This window comes from Centrocercus urophasianus, unplaced genomic scaffold (genome assembly GCF_019232065.1).
Source record: "Centrocercus urophasianus isolate 14NV4802_14NV808 unplaced genomic scaffold, USGS_Curo_1.0 seq_37, whole genome shotgun sequence".
Taxonomy (NCBI): domain Eukaryota; kingdom Metazoa; phylum Chordata; class Aves; order Galliformes; family Phasianidae; genus Centrocercus; species Centrocercus urophasianus.
The window spans coordinates 1,408,643-1,430,809 of NW_024884944.1; the positions used below are offsets into that span (position 1 = coordinate 1,408,643).

General features: G+C 49.9%; 2 protein-coding genes across 6 annotated transcripts in view; one reads left to right on the top strand and one right to left on the bottom strand.

Moving 5' to 3' along the window:
* Positions 1-43: 43 nt before the first annotated feature.
* On the top strand, positions 44-8,919 carry LOC122167494 (transmembrane protein 45B-like). Of its 2 annotated transcripts, none has more exons than XM_042832132.1 (6): positions 44-152; positions 6,377-6,581; positions 6,822-7,034; positions 7,534-7,718; positions 8,104-8,249; positions 8,456-8,919. In XM_042832132.1, exons 1-6 carry the CDS (start codon positions 87-89, stop codon positions 8,577-8,579), a joined length of 939 nt encoding a protein of 312 aa, XP_042688066.1. In that variant the 5' UTR covers positions 44-86; the 3' UTR covers positions 8,580-8,919. The 2 variants fall into 2 exon arrangements, with proteins under 2 accessions (XP_042688066.1, XP_042688067.1); XM_042832133.1 differs by lacking the exon at positions 44-152 and adding an exon at positions 3,071-4,071.
* A 6,930-nt stretch (positions 8,920-15,849) lies between these two features.
* APLP2 (amyloid beta precursor like protein 2) overlaps positions 15,850-22,167 on the bottom strand; it is a 39,384-nt gene continuing 33,066 nt past the window's right edge. For 3 of the 4 annotated variants that reach the window (XM_042831970.1, XM_042831969.1, XM_042831967.1), the window contains 4 exons: positions 19,596-19,678; positions 18,771-18,845; positions 18,181-18,336; positions 15,850-17,402 (listed from right to left, as the gene is read on the bottom strand). In XM_042831970.1, coding sequence (XP_042687904.1) covers positions 17,301-17,402; positions 18,181-18,336; positions 18,771-18,845; positions 19,596-19,678 — 416 coding nt within the window. In that variant the 3' untranslated portion in view covers positions 15,850-17,300. The remainder of the gene's footprint in view (positions 17,403-18,180; positions 18,337-18,770; positions 18,846-19,595; positions 19,679-22,167) is intronic. The other variant, XM_042831968.1, reaches the window with a different exon arrangement.

Below are 22,167 nucleotides of genomic sequence, written 5' to 3' on the forward strand. Positions count from 1 at the left end.
GTGAGATGCATTGCTGAGCACCAGGACCCACCAAATAGCCCTGATTTCCATAAGCAAATCCCCCACAGCTGGGAAAGTGTGATGAAATGGGTGCACGTTGTGTCCCCAGCCCAACTATGCTGGATAATTCCTGGCAAAAAGGTCACTTCCAGGTAAGAGGAAAGCAGATGCTCGGCCTCCCTGGGTTTCCAGCCTTTGGAGCAGGTTTGTTTCTTGGTGCTCATTTTCAGGAGGCTCAAATGGGCTCAATGCAAAGGGAATTTAGCAGCACAGCGATTCACCTCTGCAGATCTGTCCAATTAATGCCAAGCAGTGAAGTGCCATGAATTGTACCTGGAGGGTACCAGCAGATACTCATTCTGCTATGGTTGGGGGCAGCTTTCCCCAAAGCACACAGTTCTCCTCTCTGCTGTGATACGAGCGAGACCCAGGGACGGCAAGCAGGAGGAGTTCTTGGAGTCCTTTTCTGACATTAACGATTCTGTGATTCTACGGCAGCGCCGTGCAGCCAGCAGCTCCTCACGCACAGAGCGAACCTCGCTGCAGGGCGGCACACCGAGCACTCGGGGGCTCCAGGGGGGGCAGAAAGCAAACCCAAGCGGGCAGCAAAAGCAGCTCGGTGCGATGAAAACAGAAAAGCCGACGCCACTCCTTCCAGCCCACGGCCACACGAGGGCAGAGCTGCCAGGAGCTGCGGGCGGAGGCGCCTTGGGCTCCGTTCCACCCCCCCCCCCCGCGGGGGGGTGCCGATATAAAACCCCCCCCCCCCCCCCCAGCATCCCCTCGTCCCCACCTCACGCTTTTCCTCTCCGTAGCTGGAATAGCTCTGTCTGCCTCATTAACTCCCGGCCCTACAAACGTCCTCCGGTGCGGCGCTCGTTAATTTGTTTCCCTGCTCGGGAATGTGTTCTTTCCGAGGTATGAAGGTCAGCAAAGGAGGAGAGAGGCAGGCTGTGACCGTACAGAAAACACAGGAGGAGAGTGGTTTGGGAGGAGAATTAACAACTTGTGTTTTAGCTGAAAAACGTGTTTGTAAATAGCTGAGGTACCCAAAGAATTGTTCTGGGTGCTCGGAGCACAATAAGAGCTCCAGAGATGGTTTATTATACATCAGGCACAACCAAAAGCCATCCTCACATTTATTTCTTGCGTGACAGACATTCCAGAGCAGTTCTAAATGATATATATTGCTTTTAACACAGCCTTGCTTTCGTTCAATAGGATCCTATATAGCATATGGAGCCGTACAAATTGAATTATCCATTAGCATCTTGAAACTTGGTGCTGGGCCCAGTGTTGGTGCAGCTGGAGGGGGGGCCTTTGGAGGGCTGTATTGCCTGGGGTTGGTTTGGGGCAGTTTGGTTTTTGCTGTGCTCCTGGATGGCACTGGTTGGGGCACAGGGATGCTGATGTTCCCACAATTGGAAATCTGCTCGTTCAAGGCAGGAAAGAGCTGCAGGTGCTCCATCTAGCCCCATTTCTTCAGCATGCCAGGAGAACACAGAACATCACCCCAGAGCACCAAGTATCCCACACCTTGCTGTCCTCCTATCCACCAGCCTCATCCCGTGCTCTTCACCAGAGGTTGGATCTACCACTGCCACTCTCTGTGGCTGCATTTATGTAAAGCTGAAGGGATGCAGCACAAGCCCAGCCTATGCTTCTACCACCTGCTTCACCTCCCCTGTTGCCTGTTTATGAAAGCCTGTCTTAGCATTCGTCATAATAATAATAATACTTTGCACTTCCCTAACAACCATCCATCTGCAGAGCCCGAGCTGCTGGCAAACCTTTAATTAGATCGTGCCTCCCACCACCCCCAGGAAGCAGGCAAACATTATCACATTTTTTCATTAGCACTGAGGCCGGTGATGAACCTTCAGGGAGAGGATGTTGCAGTTACAGCCAAGAAAAGAAGAAATAATTAAAAATGAAATGGAGTTCCGTTTGCTGTTTAGCTTGAAAACATCAGGGCTGGAGCCCAGGGAGGGCAGGAGTTGCTGGGACCATCCCATAATACTCCCCTGTGCCCCAGCAGTCTGCAGCTGGGGGCTGTAGGTGCAGCTCACTGAGCTCAGCCCCTCAGGCAGTGATTTCAGCACACAGTGTGGCTGATCCTCCGAGAGTCTGGGGGCTGCTGGCATTTATCCCACCTTACCGTCAGCACTTACCCTCACTTTCCACTGTAGGGGTTGCTTCAGTGGCTAGATCCCCTTTTCCCCAAGCGTTTCATACCCCAGCTCTCCCCAGGGACTCTCACAAACAGGCTGATAAGCACTTGATTACTGTTTGCCCTTTCTATGAGACCTTTCTCTGCTTGCTGTGCTCCTGCTGGCTCTTTAAGCTCTCTTCCAAAAGGCACCTTCAGCTCCCAGCAACTGTGCCTTCTCCCTGCAGCTCTGGCCTCCCACTGCTGGAAGTGTTTTGTTCCTTCTGCTTGCCACCAGCTTTGAGGTTAGCTGGTTTTTGGGGGGATGTTGCTTTGTAGGGCTAGGTGAGGAAAGGAAGGAAGAAAACAAAGGCAGAAAGGGGAGCTGAGTTACACAGAGGCTGCTGAAGGTGCTGCTGCTCTCTGCCAGAAACCTGGGCGCTCTGTTATTTTCGGGGAGGGTCTGTAAGGAGAGCTGCTATGGGGGCTTAGGGAGAGCACTACAAGGTGCTGCAGCCCTGGTTTGGTGATGCTGCACTTTCTGGCATCCCATCTAAGCTGAAGGCTCCTGTTGCAGCATGCTCAGCTCCCTTTCTGCCCATGCAGAATGATGAGCAGCACCTGTGGGTGAAAGCACTGTGCTCCTGTCCCCATGTGCATTTCCCCTCCCTGCCAGCACTGAGCTTCCTCCTGCTGGATGGAGCTTTGCACGCTCTGCAGCTGCCTGCAGGAAGGCTGGAGGCCTGCACTGCATGGCAGCACGCCAGCAGCTGCCTGTTTTTCCTCCTTCCTCCTTCTTGCTATTGCTGATATGGAGATAAGTTGTGTAAAAGGGCTCCTGGCTATGGCTCAGTGGCCTTTATGGCTGTGCGGGAGAGCAACCCTGGGGGAGGCTGCATGTGTTGTTTCCCCTCCTGCTATTCCAGCCTTAGGGCTTCCCTTGGGTGCTGGCTTATGTGTGCAGCTCTTGACAGGGCTGAGCACTGGGCACAGCTTATCCTGCAGCCCAAATGGGGGATTTTGGGGTTGCGTGGGGTCCTATGATGTGCACCCACATGTGTTGCGACCCAGAGAAATATTGGGTTGCAACTGCACGGAGTGCTTTTTGTTGCCTACATCTGCTCCTTGGGCAGAGCTCATTGCCTTTGCACCAGCAACTCAGTGATTTGGAAGGAGATGGGGATGCTGTGGGGTCACAGTGTCTGTTTACCTCGAGGCACTTCATTCATTGCTCATCTGTGCAGCTGGTGAGGTGAGAAGGCTGGATATGCAGGGATTACTTTGCATGTTGGTATGGTTTGTGTCTGCAAATGCTTAACACTGGGCAGCACTGAGTCAGACAAGAAAAAGGACAAAAACCAGGCTGCTGTGTGCTGCAGAGTCTGCTTTGGGGGGCAGTGGGGCCAATTCTTCTCTCCCCCTCTTGGTTGCTGTGGGCTGGAGATGGAACTCACAAAGGCTCCGCTTTGATTTGGAAGCCCTGACCCCAAACTCCTGCCCACAGGCACCTTTCATATGGCATAATCCCTGTACAACCCCATGCAGAGATTACTGTGCCCAGATCAGGGAACTCTGAGCCCTTCCAGCAGAACCTGGCCTCGTTGCTGCCACCTCTTCATTGGCTCTTTCCCCAGCCATCCAGAAAATAACATCATAACTGAATACACATGATCACCACTGAAAGGGGAATCGGCTGCTCTTCCCAGTTTAGTGGCAAACTGTGGGATGCTCCTTGCTTCTGGCAGATCCAGGTGTCCCCTATTGTGAAACCACGGCTGAGTCAGTGCTGCAAGCTGGCCTGCGGGGAGCCCAGCTCCAAACATCCTGTCCGAGGGCCACCTCCCTGCCTCACCTCTGCCTTTATCTGCCCCTTCTGAGTAACAACGCGTCTGGCGAGGGAGAAGGACAAGCAGAAGCTGCAGGTAAATTCTTCTCTTTGCCCATAAAGGGAGGCCAAGCTGCCGTGTTTGGCATGGATGCAGCTCCTGGACCTTGGGAAGGGCCGTGGGGAGCCCAACTCTGTGATGTTTTTTTTGTGTGATGGTGGCTGCTGGAAAGCTGTTGGGGTGGTGTTGGTACAGGCAGCCTCCTGCTGCTCTGCAGCGTTAAGGCTTGTCTGGGGAGCTCTCAGGTTCTGGGGTCGTGGGGGAGGATTTGCAGGAGGAGAAGAGAGAGGTGGGGATTTCTGCTCAAGAGAGAAGTGCCCACATAGCAGAGATAGAGGAGGAACTGCAGAGAGGGGTATGTGGGGAAGGCTCTCCAGAGCCCATCGTTCAGCATGGAGGATGCTGGATGCTGCCCTGGATGCTGCCCTGGATGCTGCCCCTCACACCCGTGGGTACTCACACATCCATCTCTGCCTGGGGCCAAAACCACCCATGGTGCTGCTTTGCTGCTGTGTGATGGAGTTTGAGGGGACAGCCTGGCAGCTGGGCAGAGCTGCAGTCCAGCCCACACCAGGCAGTCAGCACACTGTGCCATAAGGAGAGCGGGCAGCTCCCATATGGCTGCTGCAGGAGGGCACTGCAGCCTGCAGGGAGAGAAAGACAGCACAGGTAACAACTCCTGACTGCAGCCATGTTTCACGTCCTCTGACAGGCACAGTTGCTTGCAGGAAAAATAAGTAACCCAGCACTGCACTCTGGGGCTGCGACTCGCCTGGAGCCTGACCAGCTTGTGTGGGAGCGTTTGGGTGCTGGGCTGGGTTTGTCCTTACTGGGACGTGCTGCACCTCAAATGTGTGAGCTGTGAGAGTGGTTTGTTGCTTGGAAACGTGTCTGGTTTCTCTAAGAAATAGTGGCTGTTCCTTAAAATAAGTTTTTGTTGTTGACATTTTTTTTTTCCTTTCTCTGAGAGAGATGAATTCAAGCGTCTGCTTGACCAAAGGGTTGGGATGGGGAATCTCTCCTATTTGAAAGATAAACCTCTGGTTGTCATTTGGAAGCCTGGGTGCTGCTCTCCTCTTCTCCTCCTCCATGGAAAGCTAATGCTGTGGCTGTGTCCTAATCCAGGTGCAGTCCTGACTCCAGCTTCAGGCTGCTGTCATTGCAGTTAGCATCCTTGTAGGACAATGGTAACATTTGGTTATATATCATGCAATTGTGCATCGCTTAAATGTGATTTAAGAGCATTTGTTTTTAGTCACTTCAGCACGTGGCTGCGTGTGCAAGGAAGATAAGTGCCCTGGATGGGTGTCCAGGCTATAATCAGCAGAGACACAGTCCCTTCTGGGGCACGATCCACCTCACCCTGCAGCTGAGGTACAGCAGAAGACCTGAACCAACTGCTGGGATGGGGCAGCTCTCATCAACCCTAAGGACTGTTGAGTCATTTCCCTGCCATGAGGAAACCTTAGCATGGCACAAAGAGTCCCAAGCCTTCCCCAGATCCTGGGTGATGGATGCCGATGCTCTGGAATCCACAAGCTGCCCCAGCACTGCAGCTCCAGCCTGGCCAGGGATGTCTTGCAGAGCTCTCCCACACCCGAGGCACTCGCCACGCCACATCCTACCCTTATTTCACAGTGCTAATTACTTTCTCGTGTGGGAGGACTTGGAGAACGTGCTGGAGTTGTTCATCCAGCCTCTGCCATTTCCTTTGGTATTTATAAACACGGCGAGGATATATTTGTGATGCAAGGGGCCCCCTGATGCAAGTTGGTGTGGCAGCTTTTCTACAGATGAGTAATGCTTTCTTCCACACAAAGCCCAGAGGTGGAGAAGGAGCAGAAAGGCTGCGAGGAGGGCAGGAGTGAGGGCTCCTCGGGTGGTAGATGTATACAGAGTGTGGAGAGATGCCTTGCTCACATTCAGCACAGAGGTTGTGTGGAATATGCATGAGGCTCTTCTGGGCTCACGTTGTCACGGCTCACTGTGAGGCTTTGGCTGATGGGAGCTGCTGGGCACTTCAGCTGGATTCACACCCAGCGATTATCTGGTTGGGAAGGAGCTGATATTCCGAGGAAATAATTGCCATGCTGCTTTTTATGAGCAGAAGCATTGTTACAGGACCTCAAAGCATGGAGCTGCCATGTCTTCTTGAGTGTTAACATCATTTTTTTTTGTCACAAGGAAGTTGAGGTGACTGAAACACAGATACAGAGGTACACGTGATGGCAGCTTCTCCTTTAGGCACCGTGTCTCTGCATTCCCTGTTGCAGTGGATGGTGCAGCTCCCCAGGAGGCTGAGCAAGCTCTGGGATTAACCTGAGCCTGTTTGTTCCTACAGACACCAGGAGTGATCCCAATGCCGACGAGTTTCCTTGGCAGCGCCCTCCGGGGCACCTTCTTCCTCATCTTTGGTCTCTGGTGGTCGGTGCGATACCCCCTGAAGTATCTCAGAAGGAAAACAAATGCTGAGAACCAGCCAAGCTATGGGCTCCGGCGTGTGGAAGTCTTTGAAGGGGCAGTCAAAGCTTTCTTTGCCCTGGCAGGTAAGGGCTGAGCAGTCCCTGTCCCATCACCTACTACCAGCTCACTGAGGGCTGTCACGGTGGCACACAGCTGTTGCTGTGTGGGAGGACTTGGGGACAAGCTATGGCTTGGTCTGCTACCATCAGTATCAATATTGCTGGGCGGATATCACTATGAATTCCCCATCTCGAAGAAACATTTCCAAGTTTGCCCTTTCCTCCATGTAAAAGGAAAATGAGACCTTTCTGCCCTCTTCCTAGGGATCCTGGTGGAGCAGTTTGTCCCCTCTGGTCCCCACCTGATGCTGTACAGCCCCAAGACTCACAGCTGGACGGACCTCACGCATTGGCACTACACCACCATGTACCTCTTCTTCCTCCTCTCTGGCATCGTGGATGTGGTCTCACACTCACCACTCAAACTGCCATTGGGTTTAGATCGGCTCTCGCTGTCTGTGGCTCTGTTCATGGAAGGTGAATGGGGGGCTGGAGGGAGGGCTGGGGTGTCACCAGCATGCATCAACCAAAAACCCCCAGGCTGTATTTTGGTGTGGTGTGCTCCATGTGCACAGGGGTTTGGAGTTCTCCTGGTGAGAACTCCTTGCTCTCTCCAGCATCACAAAAATGCACTGACTCTTCTAACACAAAGAGACAAACCCTGACGCAAAGCTCTGTGATGCCTTACAAACTGCAGGTGCCCATTTCTGGGCTCCTCCTGGCTGGGACACAGGGATGCCTGTGGCTTTAGCAGTGCCCCTAAGCTATGGCTTGGTGGTCCCCAAAGCTGGGAGCTGCACAGTCCCTGCAGAACAAGGTGATAGCAGTTGGCTGTTTGCTGCTTCACCCTTCCCATCAGGCAGATCTTAGCGAGACCTATAGCATGGCCATAATATTCAGATTTTTTTTTTAATATTTAAAAGGCAGAAACAAATCCCAGAGCATCCTTTCCTAATGAAGTGTTGATTTTTGTCAGGTTTGCTCTTCTGCTTCCATAACTTTGGTGATGCTACACTGGACCAGCACCTCCACTCCCTGCTGGCCTTCGCTATTTTTGCTGGAGCCCTCTGTGTCCTCCTGGAGGTGTTCCTCAGAGATCACATCATCCTGGAGTGCCTCAGGACCAGCACATTCCTTCTGCAGGGCTCCTGGCTCTGGCAGGTCAGTGGGAACCCAGCGCTCCCCCCCGAGCTGTGGGCTTTGCCCCAGGAAGGAGCAGAGATGCTGTGATCATAAGGGTGGGAAACCACACTCACAATTTTCCATTCTTATTATGAGTAATGTTCCAAGTAATGTTTGGATCCCTTTCCCCAAGATGAGCATCCCATGTCCATGACAGTTTGGCTGATGAGAGCACTGAGGCAGTGTGCTGGGTGTTACAGGGATTATTTTGTCCCCATCTCATGGCAAGCTGCAGCAGCAAAGGGATCAAAAGAGGAGGAAAAGCAATGAACAATCATAGAATGGCTTAGGTTGGAAGGGACCTTTCAGATCATCAATATAGTAAAGCCTGATGCTTCTGCCTAACACCTCTGTCTGTGAGCAGATCGGGTTTGTGCTGTCCCCTCCCTGGGGAGGACCAGGCTGGGACCAGACTGACAGCAGCAATTTCTCATTCCTCACCATGTGCTTCTGCTGGCACTACGCAGGAGCCCTCATCGCCCTGGCAGCCAACGCGGCCGTGTCACGCTGGTATGTGAGCAGCTCCAAACCAAAGCCTCTCTGGGAAGCCCAACGTTGTGTTACGAGTGATGAAAATCGTGTGCCAGGGGGGCTGCTGGAAAGGGAGGGGGAAGGCTGGGTATCAGGGTGCTCAGCATCCTTGCTGATGGGTTGGGGTGAGCAAACAGCTCTGCTGCCTGCGTCCTGCTGAGCCGCGTTCCTGTCCCTCCCCACAGCTGCAACGAGTCCTGCCAGCTGCGATTCGGGGACATCGACGTGGAGTTGGACTGCGGCCTGTGCGTCCGCAAGAAGGGCTCTGGTGGGGCACTGCTGCCCGAAGGCGGCCCTGAGGAGAAGTGAGGCTGCAGCGGGAAGTGGCGGCTCCTCCTGCTGCTCTGGGGATCTTGAGATGAACTTCGGAGTTCTGTTTGGTTAAACTGGAAGCAGAGGAAGCGGGAGGTTGAGCCCCAAAGCTGAGCTGCTCCTGCGTGCTCCCGGCCCCCTCTGACAGCGAGGAGTTTGCCATTTTCTCAGGACTGGTTTGCTGGCAGGCGATGTGGTTGGTTGGGCTTTCTCTGAACCCAGCAGGAGGGATGCAAACTGCCCCCTGAAGCAGCTCCTGGTGCCTGCTGCTCGCTGTGCCGCTAGCAGAGGGGTTTTGTACAAAGCTTTGCATGCACAGAGTGTACACGGTCGCAAATAAAGTGCTATAATAAACCTCCTTATGGATCTCCTCACTGTTCCTTGAGGTCGGAAGCACTGCAAGGCAATGTCTGGCTGCTGGGCTGTTTGGGAGTGAATGGAGAACTGGTTGGGGCTGCTGGAGAGCAGTTGCACACAGCTGCAGCCCTGCGGGTTTAGATCAGAAGTGAGAGGCAGTTTTGGAGCAGGCAATTGGAGCACAAGGATGTGGCGTGCTCAGGAGATGGGGCCTTTGCTTTTCTCCTAGGTCTCTCACTTGGCTTGCAGCTGGACAGCAAGGAATCGCTTCCTGCCACTGAGACCAAGCTGTCATTAGACAGGATTAATGAGAGAAGAGAAAGTTCATCGATGGTGCTACATCCCCTTCCAAGGGCTGGGTGAGGTGGCTTAGCCCACACCTCCACAGACCCCACCAGGCCTTGAGGGAGAGCCCACCCTGCCAGGGCAGTGCCATTCCCAGCCCTGCAAGTTCCCTGCAAATGGTATTCGCTGCCCCTATGGGACCAGAGGCATGGCCACACAGTTGGCTCATTACAGACTGGCTGCCATCGATGGGAAGCTGAGTGCAGAAGTTATAGCCCCATGTACTGTACTTTGATGGAAAAGAAAGGGAAAAAATCCTCTTTCCCCTTTGATCAAGTGTTGCACTTTGCAGTTTTTTTCTTGTCTTGGTATTACCTGGAGTAGCAGAAATGCTGAGGCACAGCCTGAGGCAGTGATGGAGCACCTGGTGGGAAGGCAGGGCCAGCACAGGTGCATGCAATGTACTGAGTGATGGAAGGGCTGCAGCCAGGATCCACCCCTTCCCAGCCCTCATTCTGAGGTTGGCAGTGGACATGAGAACATCTAGTTGTAGATCTCTGCATACCTGAGGCCTTCTAAAGGTAAGCAGCTTTTTTTCTTTTGTTTCTGTGTATATAGTAGCTGTATTTGAGCATATCCTCACTTTCTGTAGCTAGGACTTTTCTTCTTCAGTATTGTTGCTGTGCTTTCCATCACATTATAACATCACAACTAAGGAATGTGGAATTGCTCTTACTGAGGTTTTCACTAGTTAAAGTCCAGGTTTTAGTGGAGATGTTTCCTTTTCCTTGAAGAAATGCAAATAAGAGCAAATACTTAATGATCCTCATGCCTGCGTGCTGAGTGAGCTCAGCTCCGTGCCCAGAGCAAATGCCTGAGGGTTCCCTTGAGCTGTGCACACAACATGACCTGTCATTGAGCTGGGCAGTAGCATTGGGTGGTGTTGAGATGTCACACATGTTCACTGAGTCAATGGCACAGAAAGAAAGAAGCAGGTTGGTGTAGCTCTGATTACATCTGTAGAGCAGTTCCTGAGGAGCTGCAGGTGGAAGCGATTCCCTACAGAGCTTTAGCCCCAAGCTGGAAGGCAACAAATCTTGGTTAGTGGGCAGTGGCAGCAGTGAGGAAGTTCTGTGGGCTCTGCTGGTGTAGCAGTATGGTTTGGTTTGGTGCAAGGACACCCACCTCCCTGCACAGCCCTCATATTCAGCCCCAGGGAGGCAGCAGTGATGTGGACATGCCATTCCAGGTGGTATTATTGTCCTCACGGTCCATGGCTCCTGGAATCACCTCTACCCAAAGCAAAGCCTCCATTTGCATGCTTGCAATCCATTAATGCCTAACTAAATGACAGCGCTGGAGCCAGGAATGAAGGCAATACCCACTCGTGTTGTTGCTGCTTCCTGTCTGTTAATGTAAGGCTTGGGTTAGTGGCAATGTTTTCTGTTGCACAGTTAGTCAGGGATTGAGTGAGCTCCTGTGCTGGGGGAGTAGTGGCTCTCCTGCTTCCCACCTGCAGCGTTTGGTTATGGATTGTGAGAATTGTGTCTTAGCACTGAAATTCTTGAGCCTCTAGACCCAAACGCTGCTCGTGAATCATATGCTGAGTCTCAGTGGCACTTGCAGTGGAGTGGTATTACTGACACAATGTTCTGTTTTTCCCTTGAGCTATTGCTGTGTGTTGTGTTTGGTGCTGCTGGGCAGCTGCTGCTCCCAGTGCTGCTTTGCAGATAGGAGCAACTGCAGGTTGGGGAAGAAATATAGTAAAGGCCAAGCACGGGGATGTGTGGCACAGAATAAATGGTGGTGTTTGGGGGGCATCCTTTGGTAACTAACAGCAGAGCTTGCAGGTTTATGGCTGTTCAGCAAGCAAGCAAGATGTGAGTGTTGCTTCAGATAAGAGCAGTTGCCTTGTAAAGCACAGAGCCCAAATATTGTCACAGAGCAGCAGTGTTCCAAGTTCCAGCCTGGGTTTTAAACTGAAGCCCAGAAATTGCTGTCTGTTTGGCAGGGTGAAAAGTGTGCTGTAATGCTGTCATTGGGGTAGCTGGGCTGGGGGCTTCTCTGAGATACTCAGGGGGAAAGAAATCCTTAAAGAGTGAGCTGAGCACGTGCTGGGTAACAAAGTGCTTCCCCAGGGGAACCTGGACAGGTAGCTGGGAAGGTCAATGTGGTGCTGGGGCTGTGAGGGGTGGGGAGGGCCTCTGGAACTGGCAGAACATAAATAGCTAAATGCCAAAAGATGAGTTTTATTATTTACTTGTTGCTATTTAAAGGGAGTTCTAAAGCAATCAGTACTCCTCAGTGTGCTTAAACAGTCTTTTGTTTCCTGTGCAGGGTCCAACCAGGACATGCTGTGTCAGCCCATGCAAGCTGCAGGCAGGAGATATCATGAGATATCAGGCATCCTCTTCCAACTGCCTGAGCACAGGTATCAAATAGGATTTTACTTCTATATATTCCGGGGCCCCCCCCCCGGGACATTCAAGAAAAGGGCAACTGGGCATAACAGCCTCTTTATTTTTATTTCCCCTTTCTTTCGCAGGTCGGTTGTGCAGAGGTGAATGGAGCTGTCTGTTTCTCCTTGTGTGCAGTGATGGAGACTGTCCTGTCCAGCAGATTGCAATGGATGCATAAATAAGAGCACAAAGCTGTTGTGTTGGCCCATTATGCTGCAGGGTCACCTGGTGTGACCTTCCAGAGAACCCTTGCTCTCAGATGTGAGCACAGCACTGGGAGAAGAGCCCAGAGGGAGGGCTGAACCACTCCTGTTGCCATGGAGACAGCAGGGACCAGGAGGATGCTGCAGAGAGAAATCCCAGGTGAAACTGGCTGCCCTGCCCCTCCTGCTCTGGGATGGAGAACAAAGGGATGCTGTGAGAAAGGAGTGACAGACAACACAGGTTAAGTCACATTTGCCACAACACTCACAGCCCCATGAAGCTGGAAGGGGGGAATCACAAGTCTGGAACACAGGAATAGCCTGGAGCTGTTCCAGTTACAGCCAGCAATTTTGGAAGATGATGTTAAGCTTCCTGGACTGTGCTCAACCACATCCTCAGCTCTTAATTCTGCTATCAAAAAATCTGCTATCAGATTTTTTACTCCTTCTCACTGACAAGCTTCAGGGCAACCTCTATGGGAGATGGGACTGCTTCTCTTAGCCCCAGCGTTTCTCCTTACCTTCAGTCCCATGCCAGAACAACCCAGCTGCCATGCAAAGGCTGCCTAATGTGTCACTCCAGCCCCTCCTTCAGCCTCCAGCCTGCTCTCAGTGAAGGATTGATGCTGCAAACAGAATAGTCTGAATTGAGCTGTCCTGGCAGACCGCACGACAGCCCACAGGCCATAGGTTAAGTGCTCCTGCAACAAAGTGCAGGCTCCTCGCGGGTCACTGGTAAATACAACAGAACTCCGGGCATTTTTAACCTCTTCCTGCAGAACCAAACCCCACGTTAACGCTGAGCAAAGCTGCCCAGCTCACCTGCAGTGATGCTGTTGGCTCTTATGGGACCACTGGGGAAGCTTGAGCAGAGGCAGGCACTGCATGGGTTAAGGATGTCCTGACTTCACGCACTGCAGCACTTACAGCTCCCCTGGGCTCCATCCCGTGCTGTGCAGAGGCTCACAGCCAGCTGATTGGCACAGGGTCCCAGTGGGGCTTGAGACCAGAGAGCACGAGCAACTTCCTACAGTGAGAAATCACAGCAGAGCTGCTTGTGTGCAGGGGGATGTGGGTCTGCCTCAACAGAGCAAACACAATGCACCTCGCCAGCCCACTTACCACTGGGATCAATGCTTATCTTCAGCCACAGACATTTCTTTCAGGCTTAACTACATTCCAAAATACCTAATTTCAGCATTGAGCACGGCTTGCCCTCCATTTCCCTGCCTTACTCTTCATCATTCTGCTTGCCAACAAGAAGTTATTATGTCCTATAAAAACAGGCTGTCTCCCAGCTCATCTGTTTTCACTGTTTGACCCTTGCAGTGCACACACTGAAGCTTCTGCCATCTCTGTAGATGCCAAGCAACGAGTTACAACTGCTTCAGACACCCAGACAGAAAGAGGTTCCGGCTGCTGACGCCAACCTCAGCCTCTGCACTAACCTTGAGATCTGCAGTTTGCTCCCAGAAGCATCGATGCTCAGTCCTAAACCACCACTGCTGTAACAGCAAAGGAGGTTGGCAAAATAAATCTGCCCACGCTACATCCACCTACTGTTGGGCACAGAATGGTTTCCATATACATTATCCCACTGCACAACCTCAGAAGAGCAATTATTAATGAGCAGAGAGACAAAGTCATCCCACACTTCCTCCCCTGCTGCGTTCCCAGCTCCCAAAGACACCCCACGTACAGCAAACACCTTCTTAGCAGAGATCTTTGAGCACATTTCTAAACTTTCTCTTTTTCTAAGGCTGCAATCAAAATCCATCGTAAGGAATTGATCTGCAGCACTCAGCAGTGATCACCAGAGCATGGAACTAATAGATTGGGATTTGGGTCTGATGAATTTATTTTGGGGGTGTAATGCTATAACGTGCTGGAAAGCACAGCAATAATAGTTGGGTAGCAAAGTTTTAGGCTGCAGCAAGTAAGGATAAGTCCAAGTGCAACAGCCATGGACACAGAAACAAAGGAAGAAAGCTGCTTACCTTTAGAAGGCCTCAGGTAGGCAGGGATCTCCAATAAGATGCCAGTATCTCTACTGACAACCCTTAAATGAGGGCTGGGAAGGGGTGGATCCTGGCTGCAGCCCTTCCATCACTCAGTGCATTGCATGCACCTGAGCTGCCCTGTGCTGGCCCTGCCTTCCTACCAGGTGCTCCATCCCTGCTTCAGGCTGTGGCTCAGCATTGCCACTACAGGGGGACCAATAGAATTCATTGAAGGAAAAATCTAACACCCAAATTCAATTCCTTTCTGTAGAATTCAATCTACAGACTTCGTAATTCATTTCTTTTCCAGCCATCCTACCTGAGGGTGCAATCCAAGAAACAGCTTTGGATTTGAGAATCGCTGCAGCATCATCTAAATGAAATTCACAGCTAAAAATCAAAACTCTTTCCCAAGTAGTTGCGACAAGCCAACAGACGGCATTTTCTAGGACAGCATCTGTTCATTCCTGCAGTCTGAATAATTCAGCCAGAATATGGGAGTTCCAATGGAACTCAGGAGCCCATTTTAAGGAGAAGCAGAACACGCAATCGTTTCCTACTGAAAGCTCTTAGAGCTTCGTGTGTCCTCCTGCCTTCTCTCGCCTCTGTTCAGAGCCTTTGGGAACCACCCAGGTCAACACAAAGAAAGGCCAGGTCTGTCTTCTGGTCCCCAAAACCAGTGCTCAAACAGCAGTGACTTTGCAGTCATTTCTGTGAGACGTGAGAGAGGAAGAATTTGTGCTTGAGGTCACACTTCAAAGAGGGGAAATAGAAGAGAAACGACAGACAGAAGCAGGGACAGCTGTGAGCTTCACAGCCTGTTGGTTTTAGGTGTTCTGGAACAGAGAGTTAAACCAAACACTCAAGTTCCCTTCCTAAAACAAAACCATTAAAAGTGATACAGTAAATGCTAATTACAATTAGCAAACTGCTGCCATGGGCTCTTCAAATCTTCAAAGTATTTCCAATTTGGCCATCAACAAGAAGTGCACAACGAAACTGCATCACACACTGAGGTTTGTCTCCCTGAATACCCTCTTATCTGTAACCCACCCATGCTCCAACATGAGGATGTAATGCCAGTCAGGAGTCCCAGGCACTGCTTTAGCATCATGCCCACAGAACCACAGGGTTGGAAGGGATCTCTGGACATCACCTCATCCATCCTCCCCCTGCTAAAGCAGGTTTCCTACCCAGGAATGCATCCCATGACACTGAGCTCTGCCAGCCACGTGCTCTCAGCCCACCTCACTGCTCACTTATCTATCCCACACCTCCCCAGCTTACCAGCAAGGGAGGCAGCATCAAAGCCTTGCTGAAGTCAAGGTACACAACACCCACTGCTCTCCCATTTACCAGCTGCCATGGCATCACAGAAGGCTACCAGATTGGCCAAGCACAATTTTCCCTCGGTGAATCCATGTTTAGTCCTGATAACCTTCTTTCTTCCAGTCTCTTGGAGATGACATCCAGAACGAGGAGCTCCATCACTTTCTCAGGGACAGAGATGAGGCTGACCAGCCTGTAGTTTCCCAGCTCCTCCTCCTTGCCCTTTTTGAAGGCTGGAGCCACACCAGCTTTCCTCCAGCCCTCAGACACCTCTTCTTTTCTCCATGACCTTTCAAAAGCAGTCTGACCATCGCTTCTGCCAGCTCCCTCAGCATCTCATCAGGGCCCACAGCTGTGTGCATGAGGTTGCCCAGGCGATCTCTAACCAAGTAGATTCTCCCCAACCAAGGGGAAGTTTTCCTTTCCCTTACTTTCTTCTCTCTGTAAAAGTCAACAGGATCTGGAAGTACCACAGAAGACTCTGGGCAAGGCAGAAGCGTCAATCTCAGTATCAGCATATTTCTTCAAAGATGGGAAGTAAAGGAGAGGTGGACAAGGAGGTGGGAAAAGGTCTCCCCAGGTTTGGCAAGGACAAAGTGGGAGGCAAGACCACGAATAAAGAGAAGAAACCATCTGGAAGTTAAAGTGTTTATTGATGTGTTTAAACTTTGTACATTCCCCACAGACCACACTAAGGAGTTTGCAGGTAAATCTGTGCATAGTGGGAAGAGACATGGAAGGGAAAAGAAAGTAAAGTCACAGGAGAAATAGAAAAAATACACCACAGGTTACCAGAACCTCCAGATTTAAAAAAGCCGTGAGCATTAACACCAACTATACAAGCAGTACAAAGACAAGATGGTGAGCAGAACAACACCCCTTTTGTTCTTCTCGGGGCCTTGCACCCAATTTCCCTTAAAGCAGGCAGAATCCCTTTCCCAACTTAGCCCTCTCTCCTCTCCCCACGTTCATCAGCTCCCGAGGTGCTGTCGCAGCGATTTGTCATTCTGGGGAAGACCCAAAGCCATGCCTACAGCCCAACAGCACTGGAAAAGATGCAAAGGCTCAGAACACTGCACCTCTGTAACTACTTACCATGTTGGTGAGGCAGGAGAGCTGGGGCAAATTAGAAAGTAGTAGCAAAAGGGGCTGTTAATGCCAAGGTGAGTACTGAAGGAAACTGGTTGAGAACAGAGGATTTAAATCCAATACCAGGAACTTCCAACTCTAAAGCAGAACTGAATCTGAAAGGGGAATGTGCAGACCTCAGTATGCACAAACCATGTTCTAACATTCCACTAGAGCAACTATAAACAGAGATGCTAGAAGCCTTTTAACTCCTTGCCTCCAGGGAGTCTTGATTCCTAGAGCCCACACTGCTAAGCAGCAGGGTGCACATTACTGGTGTATGAGGATGGGATTTTTCTTTTTTCTTTTTTTTCCTTCTTTTTTTTCCTCATTCTAAGGATTTTTGTTCGTTGCCATTCCAAATTCCTTCCTTGTTTATGCTCTCATAGTTCCTATCCCTAAATTAATCTCTTTGCAACTCCCAGCAAAATTCACTTAAAGAAAGAAAAAAAAAAGAAAAAAAATAAGAAAAAAAAATACTGCTTTATATATAAAAGCCAGAATGAAGAGCCACAGCTGTCTCCTTTTTACAAGGCGGGCTGGTACAAACGACCCTCAATATACAGGTGGTCTATCAGAAATAAAAATCAACATTTCCCATTTTATATATATAGAGCTTGTATCAGACAACAGTACAACGGAACTGGTATCTTTCAGATTATTAAAAAAAAAAAAAAGAAAACTACATCTCAGTCAAATATCTGCAATAGATCCATTTTTCCCATTTAAGGAGATTTATATATCATATTGTTATATTATCATTTCTTCACCCATTTAAAAGAATGGAAATTGCAACTCTACAGTAGTAATTATAGTCTTAATGATCCAGGAGTTCTGAATGTAAGATGAAGTCCTCTTGAAGCAACGGTTGGTCAGTAGTTGATCCAAAACGCTGGACCACTTTGGCCCTTCTGCCCTGCTCCTTTCCTGATCAGGGCTGCTGTATCTTCATCTCTTTTATATCTGCATCTGCTCCAGGTATTTGTAAGTGGGGTTCTCATAGCCATGGTTTTGCATCTTGCTCAGATGCCGCTCTTCTGGGGTAAGCATTGGGTCAACCTTTGGACAGACAGGATGATTTCTGGTCAAAGGAGGCACTCAAAAGGCCTTGCTTCACAGCAAGACAGTTAATACAGCATGTTGGATAAATACCAGCAGGAAACAAAAAAAAACTACAAAAATTATCTGCTTAACAGGATTCCTCAGCCTGGTGTTTATGCTTTCTGCACTCCCCTGCTTCTTTGGGGATGTTCTCCCTAGATTTCTAATACATTATTTAACATGACAAATTTGGGACCCATTTCTCTCATTACAGTGGTCATTATCACTCCCCTCATCAGCTGAGCAAAGGGGAAGAGCAGCTTTCTCCAGATTCCATTAAGCTGCCATTAGCAACGTGCATTTTGGGAGCTGAAGGATGATGAAAAAACTGCTTCTCAGTGTTCTGCTGATCACACTCTTAATAGTTGCTATATTAGTTGGGAGGACAAATTACTACAGATTGACTGACTGACTCCCCTGCTAAAGATATCGCCTCAAAAGCTCCTCTACTGTTAAATCCTATCCTGAGCCAGACAGGGATGCCTACTTGAATTCCTTGTGATAAGTGAATACAACTGTGATGTGACAGGCCCCAGCATGGCACGCTGACAAGTGCTACCTGCATGCTAATATATAAGTGACAAAGATGGCAGCAAGGGCACAGTGAAGCCCCATCCAGCCGAGAGCACAGCAACTGATGGTTTGGCACCTACTGCCATCTTCGCCCCCTACACGCAGCATGTGATTCAATGCTGACTATTTTCATCCTCCGTTATGGAGCAGAGTGGTTTCTCACCTCCACAATTCCATGGCTGATGGTTCCATACTGCCTTTTCCTCAGCATCACCAAGCTGATGACTATCACAGTAGCTATGGCAACGGCAATCACCAACAGACCAATGAGGGCACTGCTGCTGAAACTGAAGTCATCACGAAGCGAGTTGTCATTATCCTGAAAGGAAGACAGCAACGGATCAGGCATAAAAAAGGAGTGATGTGAGATCTGCAGAGCTGACTGCAAACCTAAAAGGAGGCCACCAGTAAGGTCTTCAACCAGCTGTGGTATCAAGACACGATGCGTGGCAGTGTAAATATTTAATCCCCTTCTATCAAAAGGACAACGAACACAAAATTGTTTCCCCGTTTAGGCATTCCGGACAAGCACTGACCCACAGTGCTTTCATATCCCACAAAGCACTCCTGCAACAAAAGAGTCGAGTTAGCATCTAATGCTTTTACTGTTATCTTTATGCAGGGGTGCCACACTGCATTACGCTCTGCATGACTTCCCAGAGCGCTGTCAACACACCCTGGGATTTGGTAACATGCAGGAACCAAAATGCAGCGTGAGGAGGTCAGCAGGACTGCACTCAGCCCTGTACGTACCGGCTCATCCACCAGCCCACCAACGCGCTCCGCATTGAAAATCATCTCCTTCACATCAAGGGTTTCATCAATTACCTGAAAACAGCCACAAAAGCATTTTATGAAAGGAGCTGTAATAGACAGGTGGGAGAAGGAACATGAAGCCAGACAAGAGACTTCTGATGAACACTCGCAAGGGCTCAGAACCACCTACCATTCTACCCTGTTCTCCAAAGCGTGGGATCATCTCCAACTTTTAGACCCGACCAAGAAAATAACTGCAGCCATTTGGGAGTCTAGACTACTGGAGGCCTGAATTAAAACGCCTTGCACACAGCACTTCTGTCATTTAAGATCTGACACGTGGCTACAGGACGATTTTGAAAGAAAGCTTGCAAAAATCAACTTTTTCTTTTTCAAGCCAGGCAATTGCTGTAAGGCAGCTGTCATTATGACCGAGCAAATTTGTTATGCTGCAGATAGAGCTACGCCTACCGGATCACCTGCCTTGATGAGGTGAGACCTACCTACTCAGACAGAAAGCTACCTAGCTAAAACAAAGGTATATCAAAGGGTCTCTTTCTGGGAAAGCAATTACTAAATCAGACACTTCACCAGCTCAGACTGCCAAAGATCCAGATCTCTCTCCTTCCCTCACCCTCCCACCCTTCTGATGCTAATCAGTATTAAGAGCCTACAATAGTCAGAAAACTGACTCCCCCACACCATATGGACAGTGAATACACTGGCATTCTGTTAGCAGGAAGGAGGAATGAAAACAAGCCACTGCTATTAATTAGTGCCCGCGGCAGGCTGTGCTTTATAAAATAAAGGTGGAGGGCTCACCACATTTTCATCCACTTTCTTCTTGCTGTTAATCACTTTTTCTTCAGCGCCAATCAGCCCATCCAACTCAGTCATGCCAGAACCTGCACCAAAAGAGCAAGGCAGGGACCATCAGTCAGCCCTTAGCACCACGCAGGAAGGATTACCTACTCTCTGTAGAGCTGCTACAGCTACTGCATTTAACTGCACGGACCGCTGATTATTAAGCTGTCTTCATGCTGTTGTGTCAGAAGGGGAGCTCATAAGCTATGCTACAGTGACAAGTGATCGGGGAGGTTCTGTTAATGAAGGGAAATGAGGTGGCAATGAGAGAAGCAGACAGGACTCACCAAAACAGGCTGAAGTGTGAATTCGGACACACCGTACTGTTAAGTACTGCTGTTAGAAGTTCCAAGACAACACATAACACAAACTGTGAGCGTGCAGTTCCTTCCTGCAAGTGTCACCCAGGGTCACCACCACCTCAACGTGACCCGTGATGGCAGCACGTCTCCTCTCTGCTGGCAGCCAGCACACAGGGAGAGCTTCCAACCAGCATCATCCATTCTTTTGGAATCGAGCGCATCAGCGAGCATCTCAGGAATGAGAATCTCAAGGTCACCCAGTACAGCTCTGTAAGGAGCTGCTGCCCCAAATCCAGCGTGAGCCCAGAAATGGTAAAACCCAGGGTAAAGGAGGAGCGAAGCACTGCACTAGCCTTTGTACCAGAACGTCACTCACCCATTTCTAGGCTAGAACTACTATATGCTGAAAGAATATCAATTAACAGAAGGCTGCTCTGGATAAACTGTTTTGATCTCAAGCATTTATAAATAGATCCAATCAGCAACAATTTGATGCAGGATACTCCGACCGACTGCCACATAACAAGTTAGGAGACTGCAAGTTTTCCACTGCCAGGATGCACAACGTCCTTCACAACACCCACACCCCCCAGAGCACAGCAGGAGGCAGGGAAGCTGCAGGCAGGTCCCTCCAAGGAGGGGCACGAAGTGGGGGAAAATATTACTACAGCATTTAATGCTTTGCAGGTGATTGTGTGCACCTCTTCACAAGCTGCTGAGCTTGCAGGTTGCCTGAGACACGACGTCAGCCAGTGCTGAAATTGGCACATGTTCTCTGACAGGATGCAAAGGAAAGGGCAGTTGGCTTTGTGGCAAGTTTTTACCCTGACAAGCTTGCTACTGCACAAAAACGCCAAGGAAACCAACGTTTCACTCCAGCTCCTCCCAAAAGGAGCATCTAGACTTCTGCCTCACTCCCTTTCCCTTCACAGCTCTTTGGAGACTGTAATTGGATTCCAAGCACGGCCACAACTGCCAGTCTGACTTCCCACGGCCGCTGGAGCAGCTCATGTTATTGTGAAAGTCAATGATTTGGATTTTCTGGACAGACTAGACACAAATAGTTTTTAAGAGAACTACTGTGCCAGCTTTTGGCCTATGGCTGCTTCACCCAGTTCTCAGGGGTCAGCACAAAGCAGTCCCCAGAGCTGGGGTTCAGCTGCTGCACTGAGCTTTGCTGTTTGTCACACAGTGCTGTACCCAGTTCTATAGAGCTCTAAGGTGCAGTTTAGGTTATATACTTCCTAGGAAAAGAAAGAAAAAACCAACCCACAGTAACCACACACACAAAACAAGCACATCTCCCTGGCAGCCATTGAGAAATTCGATGAAAAGAGGAAGAAGGGGGAAATGTAGGATGTAACCTTTGTTCCCACATCATCAGAAACTTCCATTTACCCAAATGGGGAGAAGGACAGCCTATACTTATCTTTAAGACAGCACATCAACCAAGAATCCAACTAAAGACTGTCACAATTCTTTCCAGTGTGGTCAGTTGTGCATTGCTCCGTAATGATGAAGGTGACTTTTGTAAAGAAATGCTGGCAATGCTGTCTGGTCTTCACCACATTACAAACTTATCTGTGCTCACACTGGATGGCTATTAGCAAAATCCTTGGCTTTGAAATTCTGCACAACACATACGGAACCAAAGGCAGAATAAAGCAACTGTTTTACCCCCCACGTGTGCCACTGCTCTGCAACAGCATTCTGACAACCAGCTTCCACTGCTATGCTGGGAACTGGCTCAGTTAGCAGGTTGGCTGGGCAGGATCGTTACCTGAGACTGTATCTGTGACACAGAGCATAACTGAACATCAATATGTCCATGCCCCTCTTAGAGCCCAGTCAGCCCCTTTTTAGCCAGCCACTACAATCAATAATGAGCTCAAGGAGAAACAGATAATCACACAGGACTTTGCTCGTATGGAGGGATGCTACTTGCGAAAAACAGATGCAGAGAAAACACAAAGAAGGAATCTCCCATTTACCTGCTCCTGAACACATCTCCCACAGTGCCCAGGAGGGTGTTTAGCTGGGAAGTACAGCCTGGGACTGCTGGGGCACTCAGATCCCTAGATCAGTGCTGCTATCAGGAGCAGAACAGCCTTCAGACTGTTCAGACACCAGCATTACCTGGTTTATTTTGATCACTGTTGAGTATCTGAGTCCAGACAATGAGATATAAAGTACTGCATGGCTTCAGACAGGCTGCTAAGCCCACATTT

Excerpts from the sequence above, each read along its gene's own strand:
- LOC122167494 (XM_042832132.1), top strand. The coding sequence starts at position 87 with ATGGGTGCACGTTGTGTCCCCAGCCCAACTATGCTGGATAATTCCTGG. Across the intron at positions 6,582-6,821 it reads AGCTTTCTTTGCCCTGGCAG|GGATCCTGGTGGAGCAGTTT; the intron begins GTAAGGGCTGAG and ends CCCTCTTCCTAG. Across the intron at positions 8,250-8,455 it reads AACGCGGCCGTGTCACGCTG|CTGCAACGAGTCCTGCCAGC; the intron begins GTATGTGAGCAG and ends CCCTCCCCACAG.